At 41.7% G+C, this 26,490-nt stretch overlaps 2 protein-coding genes across 5 annotated transcripts in view; both read left to right on the forward strand.

Moving 5' to 3' along the window:
* matn4 (matrilin 4) overlaps positions 1-5,392 on the forward strand; it is a 42,124-nt gene extending 36,732 nt beyond the window's left edge. For all 4 annotated transcript variants that reach the window (XM_080424632.1, XM_080424634.1, XM_080424635.1 and 1 more), the window contains 2 exons: positions 278-380; positions 2,393-5,392. In XM_080424632.1, the coding sequence (XP_080280758.1) occupies positions 278-380; positions 2,393-2,453 (164 nt within the window). In that variant the 3' untranslated portion in view covers positions 2,454-5,392. The remainder of the gene's footprint in view (positions 1-277; positions 381-2,392) is intronic.
* A 12,634-nt stretch (positions 5,393-18,026) lies between these two features.
* LOC308081943 (odorant receptor 131-2-like) lies at positions 18,027-21,453 on the forward strand (the record flags this gene model as incomplete). The annotated part of the gene is made up of 2 exons (XM_080423559.1): positions 18,027-18,182; positions 20,656-21,453. 2 exons carry the CDS (start codon positions 18,027-18,029, stop codon positions 21,451-21,453), a joined length of 954 nt encoding a protein of 317 aa, XP_080279685.1.
* Positions 21,454-26,490: the final 5,037 nt, after the last annotated feature.

Consider the following 26,490-nt stretch of genomic DNA (forward strand, 5'->3'; position numbering starts at 1 on the left):
GGCCCCGGTCCAGAAAAGGTTGAGAACCACTGGTCTAGTAGGAGGTATTTGGCATACTGTCATAAATGATCAATAATTAAATTAGTATCTTTGTCTATTACTTTGTAAGGTGACACACTTTAGCAATATGGAAGATCACTGTGCAAATATGGCTAATTATCCTATAGCTTTTTTCTTAAATGTTTTGTCTGTCTCGTTTCCTCGTCCACTCTCACTCACACACTCTCTCTCCCTCTCAACTGTGACCCTTTCTCTTTGTCCCTCCTTCTCTCTGCAGCGGAAAGCCAAGGGGAGATTGAGGTGAAGGATCCATGTGCCTGTGAGAGTCTGGTGGAGTTCCAGCAGGCCACCATGAGCACTCTGGAGCAGCTCACACAGAAACATATCCTTTCATGTGTCCTTCAGTTCAGTCCTGCACACAACCTCCCAAAACCAGCAACCAGTGTTGCCAGATGTTGCGAGAGAAATAAGCAACCAGGTCTAGGAAAACTATTAACGGCTATTATAGGCCACATGAGCACTTTACATCTATATGCTGTATACATAGGTTATTTTAAAATAGCTGCTAGATCAGATCAGATCAAAAAAATCGTGAAATAAAATGCAGGAAGATTTGGAAGATTTTTGAAACATTCTAACAACCAAAAACCCAGTAGGCCTACGAGGCTCCCTGTCACAAAACCTTTTCAGATGGGGGTTGTAGAGACAAATACATATTAATTTGGGGGTCCATGGCATGAAAATATTTGAGAAACACTGGTTCAAATAAAACCTGCAACCCTCAACTACCAATATTTACAAGCGACATAACAGAAAAACTAAATCCAAAATCGCTTATAACAAGCAGGCATGGCAACACTGCCAGCAACTTTTCAAATTGAGGGCTCTCATCCCAGAAAAGTCAACATGGACCTGCATAGTAGAGCTGGGCTTTTAGCACCCTCTGGTGGACAGTGGTGTACACACAGACAGACATCCTCATGGTTTACCTGGCTTTGTGCAGCTCAGCTCATCACTTGGTCAAGACAAGATGAGATTTCACTTGCTGCTGACATTTTTTCTCTTCATCAGCACGGTGAGGGGTGCAGCTGACACCGTTTAAGCTCTACTTTAGCAGCCCCCGGACACTATTTCACCATCATTACTTGCAATAGTCCACAGTTTTTTTCCTTTTTGGAAACGCTAGGAGCAATGGGCTGCAGCCCCTAAAGCCTGTGCATTAAGCCGGCCCTGTATGTGAGAAGCTAGAGACACTTAACTATTCCAATGCACGTTTCATTCTGATGACTTTTAATATAGCCACCCTATCCAAACTCTCCATCAATTGATGGCAGTGTCCAGTACGTACAGTACATAATGCATAGATGTCCCTTGTTAAAACAAAGTAGGCCCAGTACTGTGTACCACGCACGCACGCACGCACGACCGCACGCACACATACACACACACACACACACACACACACACACACACACACACACACACACACACACACACACACACACACACACACACACACACACACACCTTTCAAACAACCTGTCATATGCAGACCTCTCTCTCTCTCTCTCTCTCTCTCTCTCTCTCTCTCTCTCTCTCGCTGAGGGTCTGGACAAAATGCTCCCTTGTCTGCTCAGGGTGTTTAGAAACACACGTGAGTGTGTATGTGCATGAATGTGCACATGTGTGTGTGCAGTATACTTGTACAGTATGTACTGTATATAGTACTTTATATGCATGTGGTGTGAGCAGTGGTGTAAACTACATTTACTCAAGTACAGTGCTTAAGTACAAAATTAAGGTATTCCAATTTTCAGTACTTTTACTTCTAATCCACTACATTTCAGAGGCAAATATTATGCTTTTACTCCACTACGATTATTTGAACATTTTAGTTACTGTAGTGTGTAGTTTGTAGTTTTTGAGTATTATTACATAACAATACATTAACCACTTCAGCCCTATATACATCTCGGCCATTTGAAAATAGCAGATCTACAAGCTACAAGCACAAGCACAATGCGTCGCATCGTGATGCATTGTGCTTGTAGCTTGTAGATCTGCTATTTTTATACATTTGAACACTTGTGAAATGGGACATTCTGCATAATGAACATACTTTCTGCGTACATTTTGATACCAATACTTTTGTACTTTTACTCAAGTAAATTTTTAATGCCAGACTTTTACTCGTAACAGAGTATTTCTGCGATGAAGTGCGTGGCATAAACAGATTTGTGTTAAATTTGCAAATAAGCAAGAAATATAAAATAAAGAGCTAACATTGGCAAAAATAAATTTTAAATAATGAAATAAGAATAAAAGGATGGTAAATAATTAAATTCTATTGTTATTACTCTCGGTCCATGTGTTTATCTTTAACCCTCGGTGCACTGGGTGCCATGACGACTCGTCTGGAAAATCTGGAGAACCAGCTGCTCTCCAGGAAGTGAGCTGTCGACCACGGTGACTGAACAGGAAGTGACACATGCGGACGAGGAGGTGGAAATGCAGAGAGGCTGGAGGAAGAGGAAGTGGGTGAGGAAGAGGAGGAGGGTGACTTCCTGGGTGCATTTTCACGGGACGGAACCAAAGATTCAATAAATATGCACGTAGATCACAGACCCTTTTCCCAAAGCGTCCATAGCATTCAGTATGTCTTTGCACCCTCCAACATGCGTTGCCATCTTCTACCTGAGCTGTCAAATGTCTCATAAGGTTGTTTCTTTTAATCCTCAACATAAATGAATAGCCATTGAACCTTGATTTTTTTTCCCACAAATATTACTATCACATAATGGCTCAAGAGAGTTGTATAAATAAAAAAACACTACCGGTGTCTATGAACGCTCTCGGAAATGAGTCCAAGATGGATAAAAGCTATACCAGGCTCAAAGAAATCTCAGATACAATCTCACCACAAATTTGAGTGCATTGTCCTTTTTTTTTGTGCAGAATTAAACCTACAGTAGATTATCAACAAATCAAATTGCATATGTTATATACCCTGTCGCACAGTGGTTCTCAAACTTTTTATTTTCTTTCAAGGAACCCCACTTTGCTACGTATTAGGGCCATGTACCCCCATAACTCTGAGAGTGTAACAAATGGAACCAAATGGATGGTTCCATTTGTTACACTCTCAGAGTCACAGACCTGTAAGGGTCCATTTGCTTCCTAATTATCACTCCTTTAACCGGGGACCCCTGGAATGCCTTAAAGGACCCCTGGGGGTCCCCACTTTGAGAACCACTGCTGTAGCATATGTGATGATGGTATTTCTTTTATCGGTGACGTCCAAAGCACACAGCTTTGTGTGTGTGTGCAGATATACAGGACTCCAGGCCTGTAGGTTACATGTACAAACTGTACATGTAATCATTGTACAGTACATTTGAGCATTGAAACATCATACAGTGAATATATCAATATCTCTAGTCACACAGTATTAAACACATAGGCTACACAGTTTGTCCACATGTCTTTGTGCCCTATTTATACTTGATCTGTTTTGTACGGTTTGTTAAATATGATGTATTTATGATGGAATTTTATACCAGCGGTAGTTATATCAGAGGAATGAAATGAGAGGAGAGGAGAGGAGAGGAGAGGAGAGGAGAGGAGAGGAGAGGAGAGGAGAGGAGAGGAGTAAATAGAGCTAAAATGAAGTGTTATTACCACTCCCAATATGGAACTCTTCAGGGTCAAATCCAAAAACCCTGACATTTGTGCCTTAGAGTCATAGACTAGTTCCACATGTTTAGTGAACTAACCAGTAAGCAAATGCAATAATAACACATAATAATGTATCATAAATATTGAGCCAAAGTAAACATCAAAGAAGAAATTAGCTCTAATGTGCCTTTCGTTTACTTTAGCCTATTAGAGGGTGTACACTATCTAGACGCTATCCAAAAGGCCTTTTCCAGCGAGTAAGTACCTAGAAGTAACTAAGTACATTCACTCAAGTACTTCTCCCACCACTGGCTATATCATACTAAGTTTGATTACAGTATCGTGTAACTCAGCATGACTCACATTGTGATTTGGGCATCTGTTTACGTAAACAATGTGCCGAGGAGAAAGGCGTTACTGTGGCACAAATGCTGTTGATCTCTTCTGGAGAAAAACATCAATGCTGGTTTAAAACAAATCATCTTTGTGAGGCAAGACTGCACAGTAAAAATACAGAGTGCTGGGTCCATTTACACTGTCACAATGAAATTACCACTCTGGATTTTGCTGCGTGAGGGACGTTTTTTTTTTTTACATGACACTCATGCTCCATATACTATCAAAGCACAGCCAATAATCAATAATGGTAATAATAATCTGTAAAGGCAGCAACATGCTCCAAATGAACAAGAACTCTTTTTGTCTTGGGCAGGGCTTCCCGAGCCAAAGAAAGTCTGGCGAGGACTAAAGTGTTTTATAGTCGATGCGGCTCTGCTCTGGGAACATCCACAGTATACAGTACTGGAACGGATCTTCACTGTTTGTTTAGATCAACAACCTCCAATATGCTTTGACATAATTAGAGATTTCCCCAATTCTGGCGACAGACACAGTAGACACAGTGTATGCTATTGCTCTCTCTTCTAATTAATGTAATTGCCATGACAACCTCAGCAACAAAACTGTCCATGGTACATTGCTGGCAGAGAGCAGAGATAAAACAATATAAATCACAATTGCATTGACTGTCACACACACACAGTGTTTGCCTGTATTTGGCTAATTAGAAAATCTAGGAGGGGCAAGAACTGCCGAACTGAACGCCGGCAAGGCACTGCTGATTTTGTTTTTATTAACCTGCCGAAGCCGAAATAGTCCTTGTTCAGTTGGAGTATGCTGTAGTACTTAACAAGTAAAGTACACAGTAAATTCCTGAATGTTAATTTATCCATTTGTAACTCAGAGTGTGTACATACTGTATGTACAGGTCCATTTGATTACATTTGCACATAATTTAACAATCAGATTTTACAATATAGGCCATTGCTAAAAGCATTGCTTTCCACCAGTACCTACCCTAAAATATTCAGGAGTTCTGCCTGCATTAGCGGTTTTAACAAACCATCCCCCATCCAACTAATGCTGGTGTGTGTGTATATTGTACTGTTTCCTTGGCCTCACATGGACAATGTGTGATGTAAGTTACATTATAATGTCCCTGTGAAGTGACAGAGACAACGGTTTCCCTAAGCAATGTATGTAAAATCACCTGGCGATTTGGTCGTCTCGTTTTAGACTTGTATGGCAAAGGCTGTAATGGATTTATACCCCATTATATTTGGTTGTCTGTACTTTTTTGTATATTTTCTAATAACCTTTTTTTGTATTGTTCTGAGGACACCCTGTATCATGACACGAAAGGCAATAAAGAGTGAAACTTTTCATTACTCTCTTGATGTATGTTTTTTAAACACACATTACATTTCCTGGTAGGTTCCATACAGACCTTCAATTATTGGATGGATTTGAAGCCTTAAATATGGATGCTTGCAGTATACAGTTATAGCTGTAAAACAAATATCAATGCACTGCTGAAATGATAACTACAACAGAACGTAGTCGTTCATTTATTAATAATAATAATAATACAATTAACAATAATAATAATATGGAACCCATTCCACAGTGGTATGTTTTTGTCACTGTACATTTGCACACATGTGAAATTTGTCCCCTGCAGGACCAGTGGGAGCCACGGGGGAAAAGTTAGCAGTTAAATGTCTTGATAAGGGTCACTTCAACACATAAACCAGGGCCGAGGTGCGAACCGGGGATGTTCTTTAAATGTATGAACATCTGCAACATGTACACAAAATGTATAATTTACAGTGAAGCAGTTCTACTTACAGCAAAATGTCATTGATATTTGAAGAGGAGAATTAGATTAAATGCTAATGTCAAAAAAAGGGCCCTTAACAACAATGCCCTTTATCCATAGATTCTCATGAAAGAATAGAATAGACTTTATTTGCCATTTGCACAAATGCATAGGAAATCTTGGAGCTCAGCTCCCAGGGTCAGCATTTAAAAAAGACAGAAAGATGAATATTGCTCCAAGGCCTATCCCTCCATTATTCTCTTCCTCTCCCAACTCCTCTCATTTTGAGGCAGTGTGTTTGGTGCATTTGTCACATTTTGATTATGAAAATAAACAGCCTATGATGATGATGGCCTAATACTTGCTTTCTACAACAAGAATTTCTTCACAGGAAATGGGCAGTAAAAGTCAGTTACACATAACTCCTATATGATAGGACCAAATATGTCTTTCTTTTGTGGTCAGATGCATTAAATAGAAATATGGATACAACTTTGTAATCAAAATGGCAAAAAAAAGTTACTTTGCAGTGACTGGAGAGAAAACTTTCACAGATAAATCAGCATATTAAAGTCTAATAACAATATAATAAATACAATTTCCCTCTGGAGTACTGGTCAAGTGTGTTTAAAGTGCATCTCCATGGCAGTAAACCATTGTCAAACAAACACATGTCTTAATGACATTGAACTTCAACTGTGTTTCTCTACAGACTGTGATGCCAGAGGGACAAAAGTTCACGCAAAGGGCAACATGCTTAGTTTTCAGTTTTTTTTGCGTGCGTGTGTGTGAGTGACATGGCTCTATTTTAGTTTAATTCATTAATCCTAATTATCCTAATCCATATACCCTAATATTAACATATTAATCCTAACCGATGCCCTTCATCTTGTTCCAGAGAAGCTTTGAAAAACATAAGTAAAAGTTTGACAAGAGCTCTGAGGGGGTAAAAGTCTTTTTCCCCCTCAGCATCTGGGGAGTACAAACTTCATTGAGAACTCTGAAAGAAGAAAGCATATTGTAATGTCAGTGTAAGAAAAGGCATTTCCTGGTGGAGTACTGTAGGTCAAGTGTGTTTAAACAGCATCACCATGGCAGTAGCTGTTGTTGTCAAATAAAAGCACCTCTTAATGAGATTGAACTTCAGTCCTTTTTCTCTATAGACTGTGTAACAGAGAGAAAAGTTTACATGAAGAGCAACTTCATTATTTTTCAAGTACACACCAACTTTAGTCATTAGTTTTGACTGAAGTGCAACGTAACCTTCTGACAAAACTATGACTATGTGCAGCTACTGAATGACTATCAATATCCGGCTGCATGCTAAGTTCTGAATCTTAGAATAGTGAAATGGACCTTCTCTACCTTTCACACTATTATTTAGAAGATTGGCTAATCAAAGCAATGATTTTGATGATGTGTTTGAATTAACCAGCACAAAACTGACATCACTCTCAGAGATAAATTAACACTGTATTTCACTGAGGGCTTATGGGTAGACACTTCAAAAAGTTGTCAGCATGTCTCTGACAAATAAGCATAGTGCTACCAAAACTCAATCTCTCTCTATGGATTATATTAATCCAATGTGTTATAGAGCATCACCATGGCAACGTAACTGTTGTTGTCAAACACAGCACATCTTAATGACATTGAACTTCACATTGTTTTCTCCACAGACAGAAGAGCAGTTTGGGACTCATGTTTTAGTACAGAGATTTCAATTAAGCTTCATTAAGGGCATTGTTTACACACACACAAGGAATAGGTGCCCCTCCTCTTCCTGAATGCACTCATTAGGGGAAATGTCAAGGTGTCCCTCAAGTCCCCAGCCCCAGTACACAGCAACAAGTTCTCTGTTCCTTACACTAGTAACAACAACAAAGAGGATTTGAGTGATGCAATGGCAGAGGAGAGAGAGAGAGAGAGAGAGAGAGAGAGAGAGAGAGAGAGAATAAATTAAATTAACATTACAAACATTTCTCCAGGTCCTGAACAGAGACATCACATTGGCAGAATAACTGCAAATGTACAATTGAGTTTGAAAATGAAATTCATTTATTGTGTGGTTGTCAGTCTATACTGTGAAAGCTAAGATCACCCCAAGCTTCATGGCCTTATACCAAACCGAAATAAACTACATTATTACATTATGTATTTACAGTACATACTTTTGAGCTCTGCAGGGGTATAGCAAAGACGTTTGTTTAATCCTTCCATAACATCATGTTAGCATCAACACAAGAGACCAACTGAACAAGCTGGCAAGGAAAGCAGTATCAGGCAGTGGTGGACAAACCCAGTATTGAGTATAGATACTCCTCGTCAGATACTCCTCGTCTTACTCAACAATTGAAAATTGCTCAAAATACATATCAATTTGAATGAGCTTGACATGAAAATGTTTGAGAACCACTGCTGTAAAAAAAACGTGGAGCACGATTACAAGAGAGATTGCGATGGAGTAAAGAGAAAAAAACTCAGCTGGATCTCGCTAGGTCAGAGAGTTCATTGAGAGAAGCATAATCCCTGTGTTTTACTTCTAGAGTTACCTAGTCTATAGCCATTAGATGAGCAGCATATAGGATTACATGAGCTAACCTGCTTAGCACTCGCACAGTGATTTCACTTCTCTCAGTGAAAACAGCACGTATGGCAAGGCAAACAAAAAAGATCCTGTCCATTCATGTCTTTCAAAACATATCAAATGGATCTGCCAGGATGGGCTGTGTAGACCCAGTCATAACACAATGTTCAACTCCTCAAATGTCTGATGACAGAACTGTGAGCTGAAAAGGCCAAAGATGTGAGCCATGTGAACTGTTAATGCCTAATTCATGCTCCATCGTACGATGGTGTTGCTCACCACATATAGCAGACAGACCTTATTTACGAGGGTGTCATTCATAATCTGGAACACGCCCAATTTATTGCTTTTTCCGAACGTTGGCACTAGGGGTGTAATGGTATGGTATGGTACATATTTCGGTTTTGAAGCCACAAGTTGTTGTTTTTTCCGGTACGGTATTGTGATTACATTTTTTTTTTATTATAAATACCGCTGCAAACCAAGTTCTCCAATAAATAAAATAATAGAAACAAAAGAATGACATGTTTTAAAGAACTGAACTGAAGTTTTCCATTGCACATTCCTTTCAAAGTGGGTTAAAATTAAATAAAATGTAGACGCTATTTCACTGTTCACTATGAAGGCCATTGAGGCCATTCCCCAACACTCCCCTGAACGCGGAGTGCTGTTGTTGTAAATGGGTATGGTGCACAAGTTTAATATGTCTTTTTTTGTATTTTTGTTCCACATTCCACAAATTCGGGGCACATGCATTCGGTACGGGTCGTTCGGTTCGGTATTGTTGCACCCCTAGTTGGCAATACAGACAGTTCAGTCAGATAACTCACGAATAGATTGAGACCAAAATAGCTTGAGAACATTTTATTTATAAAATGTAAATACAAGTGTGAAAATATTTGATCTTGGCGTTCAGGCTCTGCTATACATTACTCCCTGCTCAGCACATTAGCAGACAACCATTTAAGAGCAGGGTATGTCTATGACAAACCCCCCAAGGGAAACAGAACCCTTATGGAAAGCAGAGCCTATACTGGTGGTGCTGGGAGCAAACAAAGCACATACAAAATCAGTGACAACACTGGCCACATGAGGAAGTGCAACAAATCATGTGAGCTTAAGTAGACCATCAGCTGCTTGACACGTCACATACAGTACATCTCCCAAATAGAGCTTTGTATGCATGTAAACTTCTCGAGTGCATCTGCCTGAACTAGTCTCGCAAGCTACACATCATTAATTCATGGCACACAGCTTTATATTAGCCTCGCGTGGCCAGACTATATCACTGCGTGGATATGAGTTTGGTGCTTCTATGAGGAAGGTTTTTTTCCAAGGGGCGGGATCAAAAGAATGGTTCTGGACGCAATTGGTTAGACCTACAAGTAGGCCTGACCTCGACTAGTCGAATAGTCGACTAATTAGTCGCGGGGGGTCCGAGTCGACTGCGTGTCTCTTAGTCTAATCTTTTTTATTGTCTCCGCCAGGCCGAAAGGCATGGCGAGAGAGTATGTTTTACCCCCTGTCCGTCCGTCCGTCCGTGTGTGTGTCCGTCCGTCCGTCATTCTGTCATTTTGTGGACAGCTAATCTCTGGCACCGTTGGCTTGATCGCAGCGAAACTGTGCACACACACTCCCTGGATGCCAGAGCAGAACCTCTGCTCCAAATTTTTCACATGGGCCTTTTATAGCGCCACCAGGAGGCCGATTTGTGCAAAACACATTTTTGAACAGTACTCCTACAGATTTTGGCCAAAAATCCCCCAAATCGGTACACAGTATCTCTATAGTCATTAAAAGAAACGGCTCATTTCAGATTTTTCATATTCCATCCTGATTGGCAAAAATTGTCTTTCAAAGTTTGCAGGAGTACTCCGTTTCGAACAAAATGCCTCAAATCATGAACACAGCATGCAATTTCCTTGAAATTGTGCACACACATTCCCATTAGGCCGAGGAAGAAATGCCATTTGAAAATGTTCAAATCGGCCTCATGGTGGCGCTGTAACAGGCCGATTCGTGTTTTTACCTATAACTGCACCGATCAGTGTAAAACTTTGTATGCACACTCTCTAGAGGCAAAAACCTTTGCCCTGCATTTTTCACATTTGTCTTTTATAGCGCCACCAGGAGGCAGACTTATGTAAAACACATTTTTTTATATTAAGCCTTCAGATTTGATCCAAATTTCACACAAATCGGTACACATGATCTCTATAGTCATGTGATCAAGACGGATCTGTTTTATTTTTCATATTCCATCCTGATTGGCTAACATTGACATGCAATGTTTGCAGGAGTGGCCCGTTTTGAACAAAATGCCGCAAATCATGAACGCAGCGTCCAATTGCGGTGAAACTTTGAATGCACATTTGCACTACGTTGAGGAACAAATGCCACCCTTTTAACATTGGCCTGTTATAGCGCCACCAGCAGGTCAAATTTAGCAAAACACATTTTTAGAACAAAATTTGTCAAATCATGCATGCAGTGTCCGATGGCTGTGCACGGCCTAGGAATAAATGGCACCCTTTTCACATTGGCCTATTATAGCGCCACCAGGAGGTTAGAACAAAATTTCTCAAATTATGCATGCAGTGTCCGATTGCTGTGCACGGCTTAGGAATAAATGGCACCCTTTTCACATTGGCCTATTATAGCGAAACCAGGAGGCCATAATAACCTACCTGACCTGGCGGAGACTTGTGCTCCGAGGAGCACTTTTTCTAGTTTTTTTATTTTTTTAAGGGCCAAAACATTTTTTTATTTTTTCTCTACACCTGCAACCACAAGTAACTTCCACTTTATTGTCTCCGCCAGGCCAAAGGCATGGCGAGAGAGTATGTTTTACCCCCTGTCCGTCCGTCCGTGTGTCCGTGTGTGTGTCCGTCTGTCACCAGCTAATCTCCGGCACCGTTGGCCCGGTCGTTCCGAAACTGTGCACACACACTCCCTGGATGCCAATTCAGAACTTCTGCCCAAATCTTTCACATGGGCCTGTTATAGCGCCACCAGGGAGGCCGATTTGTGCAAAACCCATTTTTTATATTACTCCTACAAATTTTATCCAAACGTCATGCAAATCAGTACACAGTATCACTATAGTCATGTGATCAACACGGATCTGTCCAATTTCCCATATTCTATCCTCATTGCCTAAGGTTGGCTTCCAAAGTTTGCAGGATTGGTCCGTTTTGAACAAAATGCCTCAAAGTATACACACAGCTTGCGATTTCCGTGAAATTTCACACGCACATTCCCACTAAGCCGAGGAATAAATGCCACCCTTCTCACATTGGCCTGTTATAGCGCCACCAGCAGGTCTAATTTAGCAAAACACATTTTTGGAACAAAATGCCTCAAATCATGAATGCAGTGTCAATGCAAGAATAAATGATACGGTTGGCACCCTTTTCACATTGGCCTATTATAGCGCCACCAGGAGGCCAGAATAACGTACCTGACCTGGCGGAGACCTGTGCTCCGAGGAGCACTTTTTCTAGTTGTTCTTATTCCTCGTCTTTGTATTGGTATTGTTTGTGTTGGAGCGCCTCAGTGCGGCTGCAGAGTTCATTTTGCTGAGTTTTTTTTTTTTTGCATTAGTCGACTGCCAGGCGACTATTGGCAATTAGTCGCCAATTAGATTCGACTAAACAAATCCTTAGTCGGGGACAGGCCTACCTACAACCAACTACCAATTACAGTGTCCCATATTCGAATAATGGGCCCTGATTGGTCGCCCAGACTTCGGGAGCAGGAAATGGATTCACAATGACCCAAATCCAGACCCAAATCGCAGAGGGCAATTTTCTTTTTGCACTGGCAGATTCGTCTGGTCCCAGGCTAACACAGCTTATGTGAATTCAGTGTTAGCGACTCCGGGTGACTCTGGGCAACAGGTTGGTCAGAGCGCCCTGTTCAGCAGTGAGTGGAACTGGGTGGGTTTGTGTGTTCCTCCACATGTGTTATGCCTTCCCTGCTAAACTCCCCACTGTCTGTCTTAAGAAGCGACTGGTGAGTCCATGTGCATCAGAGTAGACATATCATCATGGTTGTACAGTCTCCCCAAGACCACAACAGTAGGGATTTTCAGGAACAGGGACTGTACACACAGGGCATCAAAATAATTGGGGAAGGAAATGACAAAGTGTATCGATAATTGATTAAAAAAAGAAGAAAAGAAAAGAAACAGGACATTACATTCACAGTAACTTAGTGCACAATGCAGGGCATTCAATATTCCATAGCGACTAGGGCTGGGATGATGAAAATGTCATGTCATGATTATTGTGGCCAAAATAAGTGTGATTAACAACATTATTGCGATAATCAAAATATGCTTAAAACCTTAAAATGCTACTTTTCTTTTACCAATTGAACCCCAGCATCCAGGAGGAACATTAGACAAAAATAGCAACTCTACGAGCTTACAACGCATTGCAACGCAACGTGTTGTGAGCTTGCAGATCGGCAAAGACATTTGGTGTCGATGGAATAAAGTACAGAGCCAACTCAGGTCCAGTTTATGACCGACAGTTTCACGATAAATTAATACAAATCTTCACGATATGATTATTGTGAGCGTTTTTTATCGCGATAAACGATAATAACGATTAATACGATAACAACGATCGTCCCATCCCTAATAGAGACTATACATTGTGCCAGATGCTCCTGTCCTGTCCTGCCGTCCTGAACGTTCTTAGTCTGCTCACTTCTCAAGTCCTCACCTCTCCTTTACTCTGTCCTCCTCCTCTGTACTGTGGCATGTGTTCTGACCTCCTGCCTACTTGGCTTTCTCCATGTCCAGTAAGTATTTTTATGTCGTCCACACACATGCACAGTTCATAATGTCCACCCTAAAGTGCATACAGGAAGCCAGCCAGAGTGCTAACCTGTGGCCATGTTTGTCTTGGCTAATAAAACATGCCGACCAGGCCAAAATAAATCTTACCAGATATCAGATATAAACGTTCATTTTTGTCATGTCTTTCATAACCTCTGCTTAGGTACTAAGACCAACTCAAACTGATTTTACTTCTTTTTTTTTGGCCTTTGGGGGAAAAGCAATATAAAGCTTTATTTGTAGGGAATTATGGAGTCGAATATGAGGTTTGAGAAAAGTTAACTCAGTGGCAATTCATAGTTATAATTAGATTGATTATGTAACATTCAAGAAGGTTCTAATCCCGGGTAGGACATAAAATGTACAGATTGAATGTGACCAGGGCTAAACGTAGCTGAATGTAACATTAATTATAGTTGTGTGTCATTTACGTGTTACTGTGTACTGTACTGTACTGTACTGTACTGTACTGTACTGTACTGTACTGTACTGTACTGTACTGTACTGTACTGTACTGTACTGTACTGTACTGTTATCCTATGCCACATTGCACATTTGCCCATGGGGTGCACAGGGTGAGTTGTTAAATGTGTGCATGTACTAAACTAGACTATAGGTTCGGTTCGCTACGCGGCCCGAACACCTACTGTACGTCGCACTGCCGATCGGACCGATATGTCTGAGTCATAGTGTTGGGGGTTTGTCAGAGTACCCGTTGTACCCGTCTGTCTGTGTCCCTTTTGTGCCCATATATGGAGATGTCTGTCAGTCCCTGTCCCTTTTATGCCCATATATGGACATCCCTGATGTCAACAGTATATGCCCATAAATTGGAATGTTCATATATGGGCATATTGTTTGGATCGGCGGTTCTGGACCACTGGATATCCAAACTACTTGACGCCGAGCACCGCACTCCCTCGTGTCCTGCGCGTGGCGAGTTTGCAGTTCCCATACAGTATATGCACATGACCACGATAGGGCATAGCGGTCGGACTTGTGGCTCTGGACAACCGGATCTCTGTATCTGTCACTCCTTGTCCCATTTATGCCCATATATGGAGATCGCTGATGGCATCAGTACATGCCCATATATGGGCATGCCCCCTTTTGTGCCCACATATGGAGCTGACTGATTTGTTTGTGGCTGATGCCATGACCACACATTTAGGTTAGACAACACACTCCATATTTGGGCATAGCTGCTGCTGCACTGGGAACTCCTCAAACTGTATGGTTATATCAGAGGTCCGTCCGCTGGCCGGCCTACCCGCCGGCCCTCCAATTAGCCGATTTTAATATAGGAAGTAATTTATATTTATGTTCACATCAAGTAATTAAATAGTACAGGGATAGGCAGGCAACAATTACCCCAAGAAGTATCTCTACAAACTGAACTTTTGTGGGCCAGACCACAACATTTTTGTTGTTAATTTGTAGTGAATTGGTGCGGGTAACCATCCAAGCTGTGAATAGCAAGGATGACCATGGTTCTCAGCAGGAAACCGGTGGATTGTCCACTCCGGGTAGGGAATGAGATCATGTGAAGGCATTCAAGTATCTCGGGGTCTTGTTCACGAGTCAGGGGAGGACGGAGCGTCGGAGCAGCAGGAGTGGTATTGCGGTCTGTGTACTGCACTGTTGTGACAAAAAGGTGAGCGGAGCCAAAAGGCAAAGCTCACCGGTCAATCTTTGTTCCTACTCTCACCTATGGTCATGAAGTGTGGGTCATGAGTTTTCTCAGATGGGTAGGCTGGCATCTCCCTTAGGGATAGGGTGAGAGGTTCAGAGGGACTCGTAGTAGAGCCGCTGCTCCTTCATGTTGGAAGGAGCCAGTGAAGGTGGCTTGGGCATCTAGTATGGATGATTCCTGAGTGTCTCCTTAGGGAGGTCCTGTGGACACGTCCCACTAGGAGGAGACCCCGGGATAGACCAAGGACCAGATGGGGTGGTTATATCTCCTTGACCTTGGAACGCCTCGGGATCCCCCAGGGTGAAGGGGTTAATGTTGCCCTGGAATGGGAAGTCTGGAACTCACTGCTGGAACTGTTGTCCCTGCGACGGGATCGTACCTATGTTCCCCGGGTCCTATGTTCCCCGCTTTCCTAGGGAGAGCGGGGAATATAGGACCTAACCTAAACCTAACCCTAACCCTAACCTTAGTGGGGAACATAGAACCCGGGGAACATAGGGATGACCCCCCTGCGACCCAACTCTGTATAATGGATGGATAGATGGATGGATGGATGGATGGATGGATGGATGGATGGATGGATGGATGGATGGATGCAATGGGAAGAAAAAAAACTCTCTGGGTCTCGGATAATAAAGTGGAATGTTGAATCTCTTGAGACTGGTCTTGAGAACTGCTGTACAACCCTGCTTCATACAGTATGTCTACACACATACGCACACACAGCCACAGACATACTGTATAGTCACTCACCTGATCGCTCAGGATCGGTGCCAACTGACTATATAAAGTGCTCTGCCATGTGTTTGTGAGGCCATATCATGTCATGTTGGTACCCTCTTTGTGTTGCTGTATACCTAAGGTGAGTACCACCCATGTGCTTCCAGTGTCACACTAGAAGTCAACGTAATACTACAATGACATAAGTTGTCATCACTTCATTCATGTTCATTATCGTGCATTAATTGAAATTCAACTTGACTTTCTCTGTATTCTCAGGTTGGGGTAACCTGAGAAGTACAATTAGGCAAGGTTTGTATGCACTGTCAGAAATGGCTGCAAACAATGCAGATTATAGCCATACAGGGATACAATATTGTACTTTTTCTGCTACAGGTTAATTTTATAAAAGAAAACATTGTATTTGTATTTATATATTTGTTGTATATTTGTATAATGCATGCTTGCTAGACTTTCCTTAGTTTAGTTAATATTAGACAAAAAGAAAGAAGTTCTACAAAGAAAAGAAATAGCACAGAGACAACAGAAAGAACATCCTGTATGAACAAGGATGTAATCTGTGATAAGACCATAACAAACACAATGAAAACCACAATAAGTCTGACTTTATTGTGTTATCCTTGATTCTTTTTTATTTATATATACTGTATAAATGTATGCATACTGTGTTTGTTAAATGACTCAAATCAGAGAGGGAGAGACTGCAGACTGGGAACCTACAGAAGAGCAGGAGATATTCTGTAGGCCTAAAGTTTACCAGCTTGATTCCTAGATTCATTTATTTAAATAAAGAAATAAAAGTCAATGTTTTTGTTTTATTTTTCCATGCCTCAGGAAAGGTGTTACCTTTCCCGAGGCATGGAAAAATAAAACAAAAAACTAAACAAAAACCTTTATTTCTGAGTTCGACCCTCCTTGTTTTCGATTTATTGAACAGTTTATTTGGACAACGTACCAGAGTGGTACCACTCACTATCAACACACTGAGATGTCAGTTTTCAGATAAATCTGATTTTCACAAGATATTATTTATCGTTCAGTATTTGACGAGTAAATAATGAACAAAAATTATAACCTGTATAATGTACAGTATGGTAATAATGTCTTTTAGGTTTATATTTAGGTTTATGTCTCTGATATCAATTCAACTAGACCTTCACCACTTTTTTGTGGATGTGACTGACTGTTTCATCATTGACCATCAGAGCTTCCTGTGCATGTGTTCAGTGGGGGATGAGTTTTCATGGCCTGATTTGTGTGTTTCAAATCAGGCCATGTGTTATGTGTGTTCATCTTAGGTATTTCTAGAACTATGCTATTTCAATATACGACATGACATAGGCCTACATTTCTGATGGTAAATTTAGTTACTTTATCCACTTGAACCCAAGCACTCCTATTTTAGGGTTAACATTTACAAGCTCACAACGTGTCGCAACACAACTCATTGTGAGCTTGAAGATCTGCCATTTCTGGCAAAGAGTTTTGGTGTAAAAGGAAGTACAGAGCGAGCCAACTCAGGTCCGTTTCACCTAGTACAGAGGGTTTTGCCCATTAAAGATGAAGATTTTAACCACTTTAACCACTATTTTATACTTTGGCTATTCAAAAATAGCAGATATACAAGCTCATATAGCTTGTAGATCTGCTATTTTTGAAAAATCTAGAAAGTGTGTGCAAATCTTTGTATATAGCCTATAATGCATTATCTTTTAAAGCGAAAATGTTTTACTCAAATCTTTACTTCTGGGTGTCCCTGGAACACAATATTTTGAGATGGAGGGTTGGTGGCCAATACATATAATGTTGGGGGTCCTTGACATGACATTTTTTGAGAACCACTGATATAGAAAGATATGTTTTTCAGAAAAAGGCTCGGATTTAGAAGACATTTGTAGAAGCGGCCTCAGGTCTTAATGGTTTAAGTGGTTAATCATTGAGAAAATGTACTGCTCACCTCACAGTCTTACTGACAGTAATGTCAGTATTTCATCACAGGGTGGCAGTAGTAACCAGCTGTCGTATTTCAGAAAACATTACCAAGTATTGTAGATGTTATAGACATGGCCTCCCTATACATGGGATTTCATGTAATCATTAGGCATGAAAGTGTCAATTCCCAATATAAAAAAGGTTAGTAACTGTGGAGCCTTAGCATGAATGTGCACAAAGTGGAAATATGTTAATGTATTCATAGCATTCATGGTTTGCCTTTTTTTTGTATTCCTTGTCCTCTGCAGTGTTTTGTATTTATTATTGGCCCAAAAAAAATGACAAAATGATGTCTTTTTTTGTAACAGCTGAGGAAGATCCTGGCATTTGAGATATGAATTATTCATCTGCAGGCATCAATGGGACTGTGGTAGTGATGTACCGGGACTCTTTCACAGTGGCAGTGACTAAGAATGTCATCGTTGTGGCTCTTGGCATCTCCATCAACTACATCAATGCCAGCCTCATTTACACCTTCAGCAAACACCAGGTGGGACACACGCACACAAACACACACACACACACACACACACACACACACACACACACACACACACACACACACACACACACACACACACACACACACACACACACACACACACACACACACACACACACACACACACACACACACACACACACACACACACACACACACACACACACACACACACACACACCTTCCTTGGCAGTCCATCGTTGTCGAAGATGACGTAGCTTCCTTGCGTTGTGATGAGTTTGTCAGTGGTTATCTTTGCTGGCGACGATGCCACTGTAGATGACTATGAAGCCCGATTCTGGAACCACATATCCTACCGCAGGCAGGACATGCGAGGCCTGGATCAGAAGGCTGAGATGGTACTGGGTCAGCATGAAGGTGTCTTTGCTGGCGCCGCGCCATCCTTTGCTGGGTGCGTTTCTCCTCAAGGTGTGTGACCCCTTCTCTTCGAGGTCTCTCTGTCCGGTCTCGAACATCAAGGAGGGTGCGGACATTCCAGGTAGCCAGATTCAAGGTCATGGTTTTTCCTTTTTCGGTTGCCAGATTCAAAGTCATTGATTTTTCTTTATTGTTTTTGCGACCGCAAATAGAGATGCCTTGGTGACTGCGGTAGGCCACCCAGGTGAGGAGGAACAAACAATTTTTGGGTCACCTTTTCTAGACCCCTCCCCTATGAGGGGTGAGCAGTGCGGTCCCTAAATAGGGCTGCTCAGTCGCACGGGCTGCTGCCGAAGGAGGATGTTGTTCCATCCCATCTTCACAACGACCATCATACCCGCGCCGCCTCTGTGCAGGATTCAAGCAAAGAGCTTCCAGTCACATCCTTGACCTGCCCCCGTCACTTTATCCCATCGCCAGAGGACTTCTATGGTGGAAGCTGAAGCCTGCGCTACGAGTGGATTTAATGTGAGGGATGGGGCGCGCAGTTCCTTCCCCCACAATCTTGGCCACACCCACCGTATTCCAGTGGCAAGAGAAAAGACTCAGGACGACCTTCGGGTGAGTGAGGTTGCAGGGGGCTGCCAGTGTCTCCATTTTTCAGAGCCTGCCTATGTGTGCCCCCAGGCACAGTGTTTGGATCGTACTTAGTCTGGCACCTCCCCCTCGACCTTACCGCCATGGGTGACCCTACCAGGAGCCGAAGCTCCCGACGGCATCGCTCTTAGGTTCATTGGAACACGCAAGGCTCTCCACCACGGCAAGGTGACGATCCATGGAGAACACACACACACACACACACACACACACACACACACACACACACACACACACACACACACACACACACACACACACACACACACACACACACACACACACACACACACACACACACACACACACACACACACACACACACACACACACACACACCAGAATACGGATGCCTGTGTTTAAGTGGTTAATTATGGGAATATTGTTGTTGATACCCCCTTCCCCACTCCACCCCCTCCATTATAACAAGAATGGCTATGATACCATACTAAATTATTATAGTCAATATGAAAAAAAAAAATCCTTTATTTTTGTATATTCCCTATATCACAGTTAAAGTACAGTCTCAAGGCATTTAACAGGCCTACACTTAACAAGGGAAACAAAATGACAACTCATGTCCTTAGACCTTCAACACCCAAGAAATACAATCAATCAATCAAACTCCTGATGGGGGGGTGATAAGAATGAACACAGTTTCCCAAAACCTTTTGGTCATGGGCCAAGGAAGATCTGAATGACAGATCTTTTTTTGTATTTTCATACAGGACCATGTCTCCTTGAATGTCTCTCCACAACAAGTCGCAATGCGACACGTCGTGAACTTGTAGATCGGCTATTTTCAAAAGATCTTGAAAGGATATGATCACTTTGGAATATTTTTTGAAACATTTTTAACAAAAGACATCTCATAAGGGGGTTCCTGGCACAAAATATGTTCAGATGGGGGGCCGCTAGCCTGGTATCCAGCCTGCTTCGCTACGTTCGGCGGACTTTTTTTTCTCTCTTCGCTTCTCAGTCTGGAGAGCACCCTATTGACTCGTTTTGCAGAACTACACTGGAACTACATATGTTACGTTGGGCAACGTCGTTGCTGATTGGATGTTGTTCAAACGAATGACGAATCAAAACGATCACACTGTTTTTTTTTGTCCCGCCCCGCACCACAGACCAATCAGAAGCCACGGTAGGTTTCGAAGCTTTTGGCATGTCCCGCCTCCCTTGGAGATAGGAGGCTTTCCAGACTGAGAAGCGAAGAGAGAAAAAAAAGTCCGCCGAACGTAGCGAAGCAGGCTGGATACCAGGCTAGGGGGCCGCAGCCAAATACATACTTTGGGGGTTCTTGACATGAAAAAGTTTGAAAACCACTGTCTTAGAAAGTCTCTGAAGGGAGCCTTGTGGGGTGTCTTAGGACTCACTTGGATAACATCTCACATTTCCTCTCTTCTCTTTCCTCCCTCCCTAGATCTTCAACACAAACCCTCGCTACATCCTGTTCATCCATCTTGTGGTCAACGACATGATTCAGATGACCATAGCCATACTGCTGTTCATGATCAGCTACACCCTTTATACTCTCAATGTCTCCCTCTGCTGCTTCTTTGTCCTTCTTGCCCTTTTCACCACAGAGAACACCCCTCTGAACCTAGCCTGCATGGCGGTGGAGTGTTACGTCGCCATCTGTGTCCCCATGCGTCACGTACAGATCTGTACCGTGAAGAGAACCTACGTTCTAATCGGCTTGATTTGGACGACGAGCATGCTTTCAGTCCTACCGGATCTCTTTGTCGCTCTGGCCACTGAACCTCTGGACTTCTTCTATTCTAGGGTCTTCTGTGTCCGCGAGACATTGTTCCGGAGTCCCCACTTAATCAAGAAGAGGGACATGTCCTACATAGCGTATCTGGTCATAGTCTGGCTCACCATCTTCTACACTTACTTCAGGATCCTGTTCGCTGCCAACGCAGCTAGCTCAGATGCTAAGAAGGCCAGGAATACTATACTCCTCCATGGCTTTCAGCTCATGTTGTGTATGCTCACCTACATAAACCCCTTGTTGAGAGGAGCTGTACTTTTCTTGCCCCGGGCAATTTTTGTCAACTCACTTTTTGTTTTCTATATTGTTATTCAGATTTTGCCACGCTTCATCAGTCCTATTCTGTATGGCCTACGGGACCAGACTTTCAGGAAGTACCTCAAAAGGTACCTACTTTGTAAAATGAGCATGAGGACCAATGCAGGGACAGTGAAGGCATGTTCATAAAATCAGGTTGTGGTTTGAAGTTTGATGCTTTCTGTGTTTTACAGCTGTTTTACTGTTCTTAACCGGAATTGATGAATGAAGCTAGCATCCTGCAAAACATGCTTATTAGAAACCATAACAATGTTATAAGGAATTATATAAAGCATTTATTGAGGCATTGTGTGGTGTTTTACTACAAACAACTGACATGTTTTGTGTCAAGCAATAAAGTAGGAGATTTTCAGATTCAAATCCAGCCCTATATTGCGCTGATCAGAGCAATGTTCACCGAGTTATTGCCACACACGCACACGCACACGCACGCGCACGCACACGCACACGCACATGCGCACACACACACACACACACACACACACACACACACACACACACACACACACACACACACACACAGATCTAGGGAGAAGTTTAACTTTACCGGCTTTGCAATGCGTAAGGCATGCCTCTGGCTTTCATTGGCCACAGGTGCAAGGTTAATCTGGGACTTTTTCAGTTTGTCTCTTCTGTCTTTCAAGTGTGTTTGGCTGTAAGATGCTGTTTGAGATGGGTTTCATTCATTACATACACACTGTCTGTAGTTTATTCCTCCGCACCACTCCAGTACTGTTGAATCCCAGTTTTCATGTCATATTAACTGCTGGGTTTGTGCCATTTGAACGGCACCAATTGGTGCTGGGTGAGATTTCACTGCGCTCCTGTAGCAAGTTCATTTTTTGTGGCCCAAGACATTCACCACTTCAGTTTCTACAGTGCTGCACTACTGGTCAAAATATTCTCATCTTCATCCACACTTATAGTTCAATTTTTGAGCCATTGCATCATTCATGATTAGTTATAACTATCAAATGTCTTAAATTACCTTTGATTTTATGTTCTGGCCCACGATCTAATGCCCGAGGCCAAACGTACTTGCTGACCCCTAATGTACTGGATACTGCATATTATGCCATGGGGAAAGCGACAACACAACCCTGGATTGGCTAATCCGGCATGGTGGAGATCTGCACTCCACGGAGCACACCTTTCTAGTTTCTACTATTGTACAGTGGTGGAAAAAATATTCAATTTTTTTACCTAAGCAAAAGTATGTGGCACGTGCCAGAGCCCCCGAGTCCCGGCAGAGTAATTCCGGAGAAGCGGACTGAGTGGCCCTGTCTTTCCCTATTAGTAGGGGGTACTAAGCACAAAAAATGGCCAAATCGTTACGCGGCGGATAAAAGCATGAAATTTGATACAGATGTCCCTTGGGTCATCCTAAAACATCCTAGAAGGGGTGCCCAAAAAAATCTTAAACAGGAAGTGACTTATGGACAAAATTCAAAATGGCCACCTAAACTGTTGACCGTTGACTCAAAAGACACCAAAAGAATCTCCAAAAAGCATAAAATTTGGCACATATGTCCCTTGGGTCATCCTAAGACATCCTAGAAGGGGTGCCCAAAGGAATCTGAAACAGGAAGTGAGTTCTTGACTAAATTGAAAATGGCCGCCTAGTGTTGTCGATTGACTCAAAAGACAACTAAAGAATCTCATAAAAGCATACAATTTGGCACACATGTCTTTTTGGTCATCCTAAGACATCCTAGAAGGGGTGCCCAAAGAAATCTTAAGCAGGAACTGAGTTATTGACAAAATTGAAAATGGCCGCCTACAGTGTTATCTATTGACTCAAAAGACAACTAAAGAATCTCATAAAAGCATACAATTTGGCATACATGTCCCTTGGGTCATCCCAAGACATCCCAGAAGGGGTGCCCAAAAAAATCTTAAACAGGAAGTGAGTCATTGACAAAATTGAAAATGACCGCCTACAGTGTTGTCGATTGACTCAAAAGACAACTAAAGAATCTCATAATGGCATACATGTCCCTTGGGTCATCCTAAGACATCCTAGAAGGGGTGCCTGAAATTATCTGAAACAGGAAGTGAGTTATTGACTAAATTGAAAATGGCTGTGTACAGTCTTGACAGATGATGCAAAAGACACTCATAAAAAATAATCTCATAAAAGCATGAAATTTGGTACAAATGTCCCTTGGGTGATCTGAATGCATCCTAAGGGGTGCCAAAAAAAGTTTGAATAGTCTCTCAATGGAAAACACTCCTCCCACACGGGCTGCACTGCTACAATATTCAAATCGAGCAGCCAATCTAGCATTTGGTCCAGAAGCCTGAAAGCTATGCAATCTCTACCATCTCCTGACAAATAAATTAAAGTCGCTGATTCGTGGACACCTTTATGGACACTCTTGCCAGAGGCTGCTTAAGTTTGTAGAGAACTCAAGTGTGGCTGCAAAGCTGAGCCCTTCTGTTCGAGAAAGTGTAGATGCCGGGATGCTGGGTTACCTTGCAGAGCATTATGCCAATGTGCTGGTAATTGCGAAATGGCACACATGAATACATGTAGTTACTAAACACTAATCACAAAAAAACAGTAATGATCAAGAAGAAAATACATGAGAAGATAGAGTGTAAAACAAGCAAGAAGATGTAAAGTGCAAAATAAATAAGATGCAGAGAGTAAAATAAGAATATGCAGAGTAAGATAAGATGCAGAGTAAAATAAATGAGAATATGCAGAGAGTTAGATATATAAAGAAGATTCAAAGAGTACAATACAAAAATTATGCAGAAAGTAAAATAAATAAGTGATGTAGAAATGAAAACAGAAGGTAGACTACAAAATACGGCAAGTTATGCACTGCATAACCTGTCGTATTGAGTCTGCATAATATGCAGACTGCCATGGTCAACTGTTTAAACAGCCATTTAGAATTTCTTCAACATGGTCCCTTCCTAAAAAGTTTAATAAACAAGCAAACAAATAAATAACCCCTTCTAGGATATATTAAGAAGCACTCAATGTACGTACCAAATTATACACTTTTATGACGTCCCCTTATGTTTTCTGCTTTTAGGCGGTCACTTCCTGTTTAAAACCTTTTTGGGCACCCCTTGTAGGATGCGTTCAGATCACCCAAGGGACATTTGTACCACATTTCATGCTTTTATGAGATTCTGTAGGTATCTTGCATCATCTTTCAACACTGTAGGCGGACATTTTCAATTTAGTCAATAACTCACTTCCTGTTTCAGATTATTTTTGGCACCCCTTCTAGGATGTGTTAGGATGACCCAAGGGACATATGTGCCAAATTGTATACTTTTTGGAGATTCTATAGGCTTTTTGAGTCAATCGCCAACACTGTAGGCGGCCATTTTCAATTTAGTCAATAACTCACTTCCTGTTGAAGACTTTTTTGGGCACCCCTTCTAGGATGTCTTAGGATGACCCAAGGGACATGTGTGACACATTTTATACTTTTTGGAGATTCTTTAGTTGTCTTTTGAGTCAATCGACAACACTAGGCGGCCATTTTCAATTTGGTCAATAACTCACTTCCTGTTTCAGATTTTTTTGGGCTCCCCTTCTAGGATGTCTTAGGATGACCCAAAGGACATGTGTGCCACATTTTATGCTTTTTGGAGATTATTTTGGTGTCTTTTGAGTCAACGGTCAACAGTTTAGGAGGCCATTTTGGATTTTGTCCATAACTCACTTCCTGTTTAAGATTTTTTTGGGCACCCCTTCTAGGATGTTTTAGGATGACCCAAGGGACATCTGTATCAAATTTCATGCTTTTATCCGCCGCGTAACGATTTTTCACTTAGTACCCCCTACTATATAGGACTGACCGTGGATAGGTACTGGGACGTAAGTCGGGGCTTGATCAACCCCGGCTGGGTCACCTGGGCGAGGGTGTATGTTGTTGCAAGACCCGAAACACCCTATGACCCCAGGCTATAACACTCATGATACGTCCCAGGTGCATCCATGTGATGTTTTCTTTATAGTATCAATACTGCAATGTAGAAATACTCTTACAAGTAAAAGTCCGGAATTCAAAATGTTTTAAACAAGAGTTCATCATTTAGGTAACACTTCAGGTAGGAAACATACAGGACACAAAGATCTGTGGATGAGGGTGAGTTTTTCATCCACTTGAACCCTAGTAGACCTGTTTTGGGCAAACTTTCACCAAAAATAGCTGATCTACAAGCTCACAACACGCCATGTGAGCTTGTAATGTAGATCAGCAATTTTCAGTTAAGATAATAGTGTAGAGGGAAAACAGGAGGCCTATTAGCCTACAGAGCCCTTGGGAATCTGGTCACCTAAATATAGGCTTTACGTTGTTATACTGAAACTGCAATATAGTAGCCTACATCAATATGTGTCTAAATTCAGTCCTGCGCAATAATGAATGGAGTATGTGTATAATCAATAAAACAATGATGGTGACAGTGACACTGACAGCAGGGACTTCTGTGATGGTTCCATCTCTAGGTGACAATGCTACACACAAATCCCGCCTAGGGAGCCAGAGGCCCTGGTTGCCCCAGGTACGATTCCAGGCCAGGCCAGCAAATGTGTCGATGAAATGAAATTTGTCCCTGAGCAAGACTCTTAACCCCTAATTGCTCACAGGCCCTCATTGGAAACAAGACCGCAAGGACTTTCATGAACGGACCTGTTAAAGGAATTATCCTTATCCTTTCTTGCTTTTTTTTTCATCAGACATTTCATTACAAACACGCCTTTTCAGTTGCAAAGCTGGAACAGAACACTTTAAACAAAACAAACAAATCAATGTAACACACAATCTGAGAAACATTACAAAATATTGCATTCAGTCACAATTAGGCTATGTGACAACTGTATGCTCTTATTATTGTAGAGCATGCAGTTGTCTAATTCTTATTCTAGAGTGTTTCTCTAGGATCCTTTACCAGCCTTTTTGTTTCACAACATGATTCAGACTATGGTTATTATCAGTAAGTAACTATAAGTACATTTACTCAAGTACTGTACTTAAGTACAATTTTGAGGTACTTTTACTTTACTGGAGTATTTCCAATTTCCAATACTTATACTTCTACTCCACTACAATTATTCGAAAACTTTAGTTACTAGTTATTTTGTAGATTTAAATTATTATTACAAAACATACATTAACCTCTTCAGCCCTATTTAAA

This window comes from Gymnoscopelus braueri, assembly GCF_963280865.1.
Source record: "Gymnoscopelus braueri genome assembly, chromosome: 3".
Lineage (NCBI taxonomy): Eukaryota > Metazoa > Chordata > Actinopteri > Myctophiformes > Myctophidae > Gymnoscopelus > Gymnoscopelus braueri.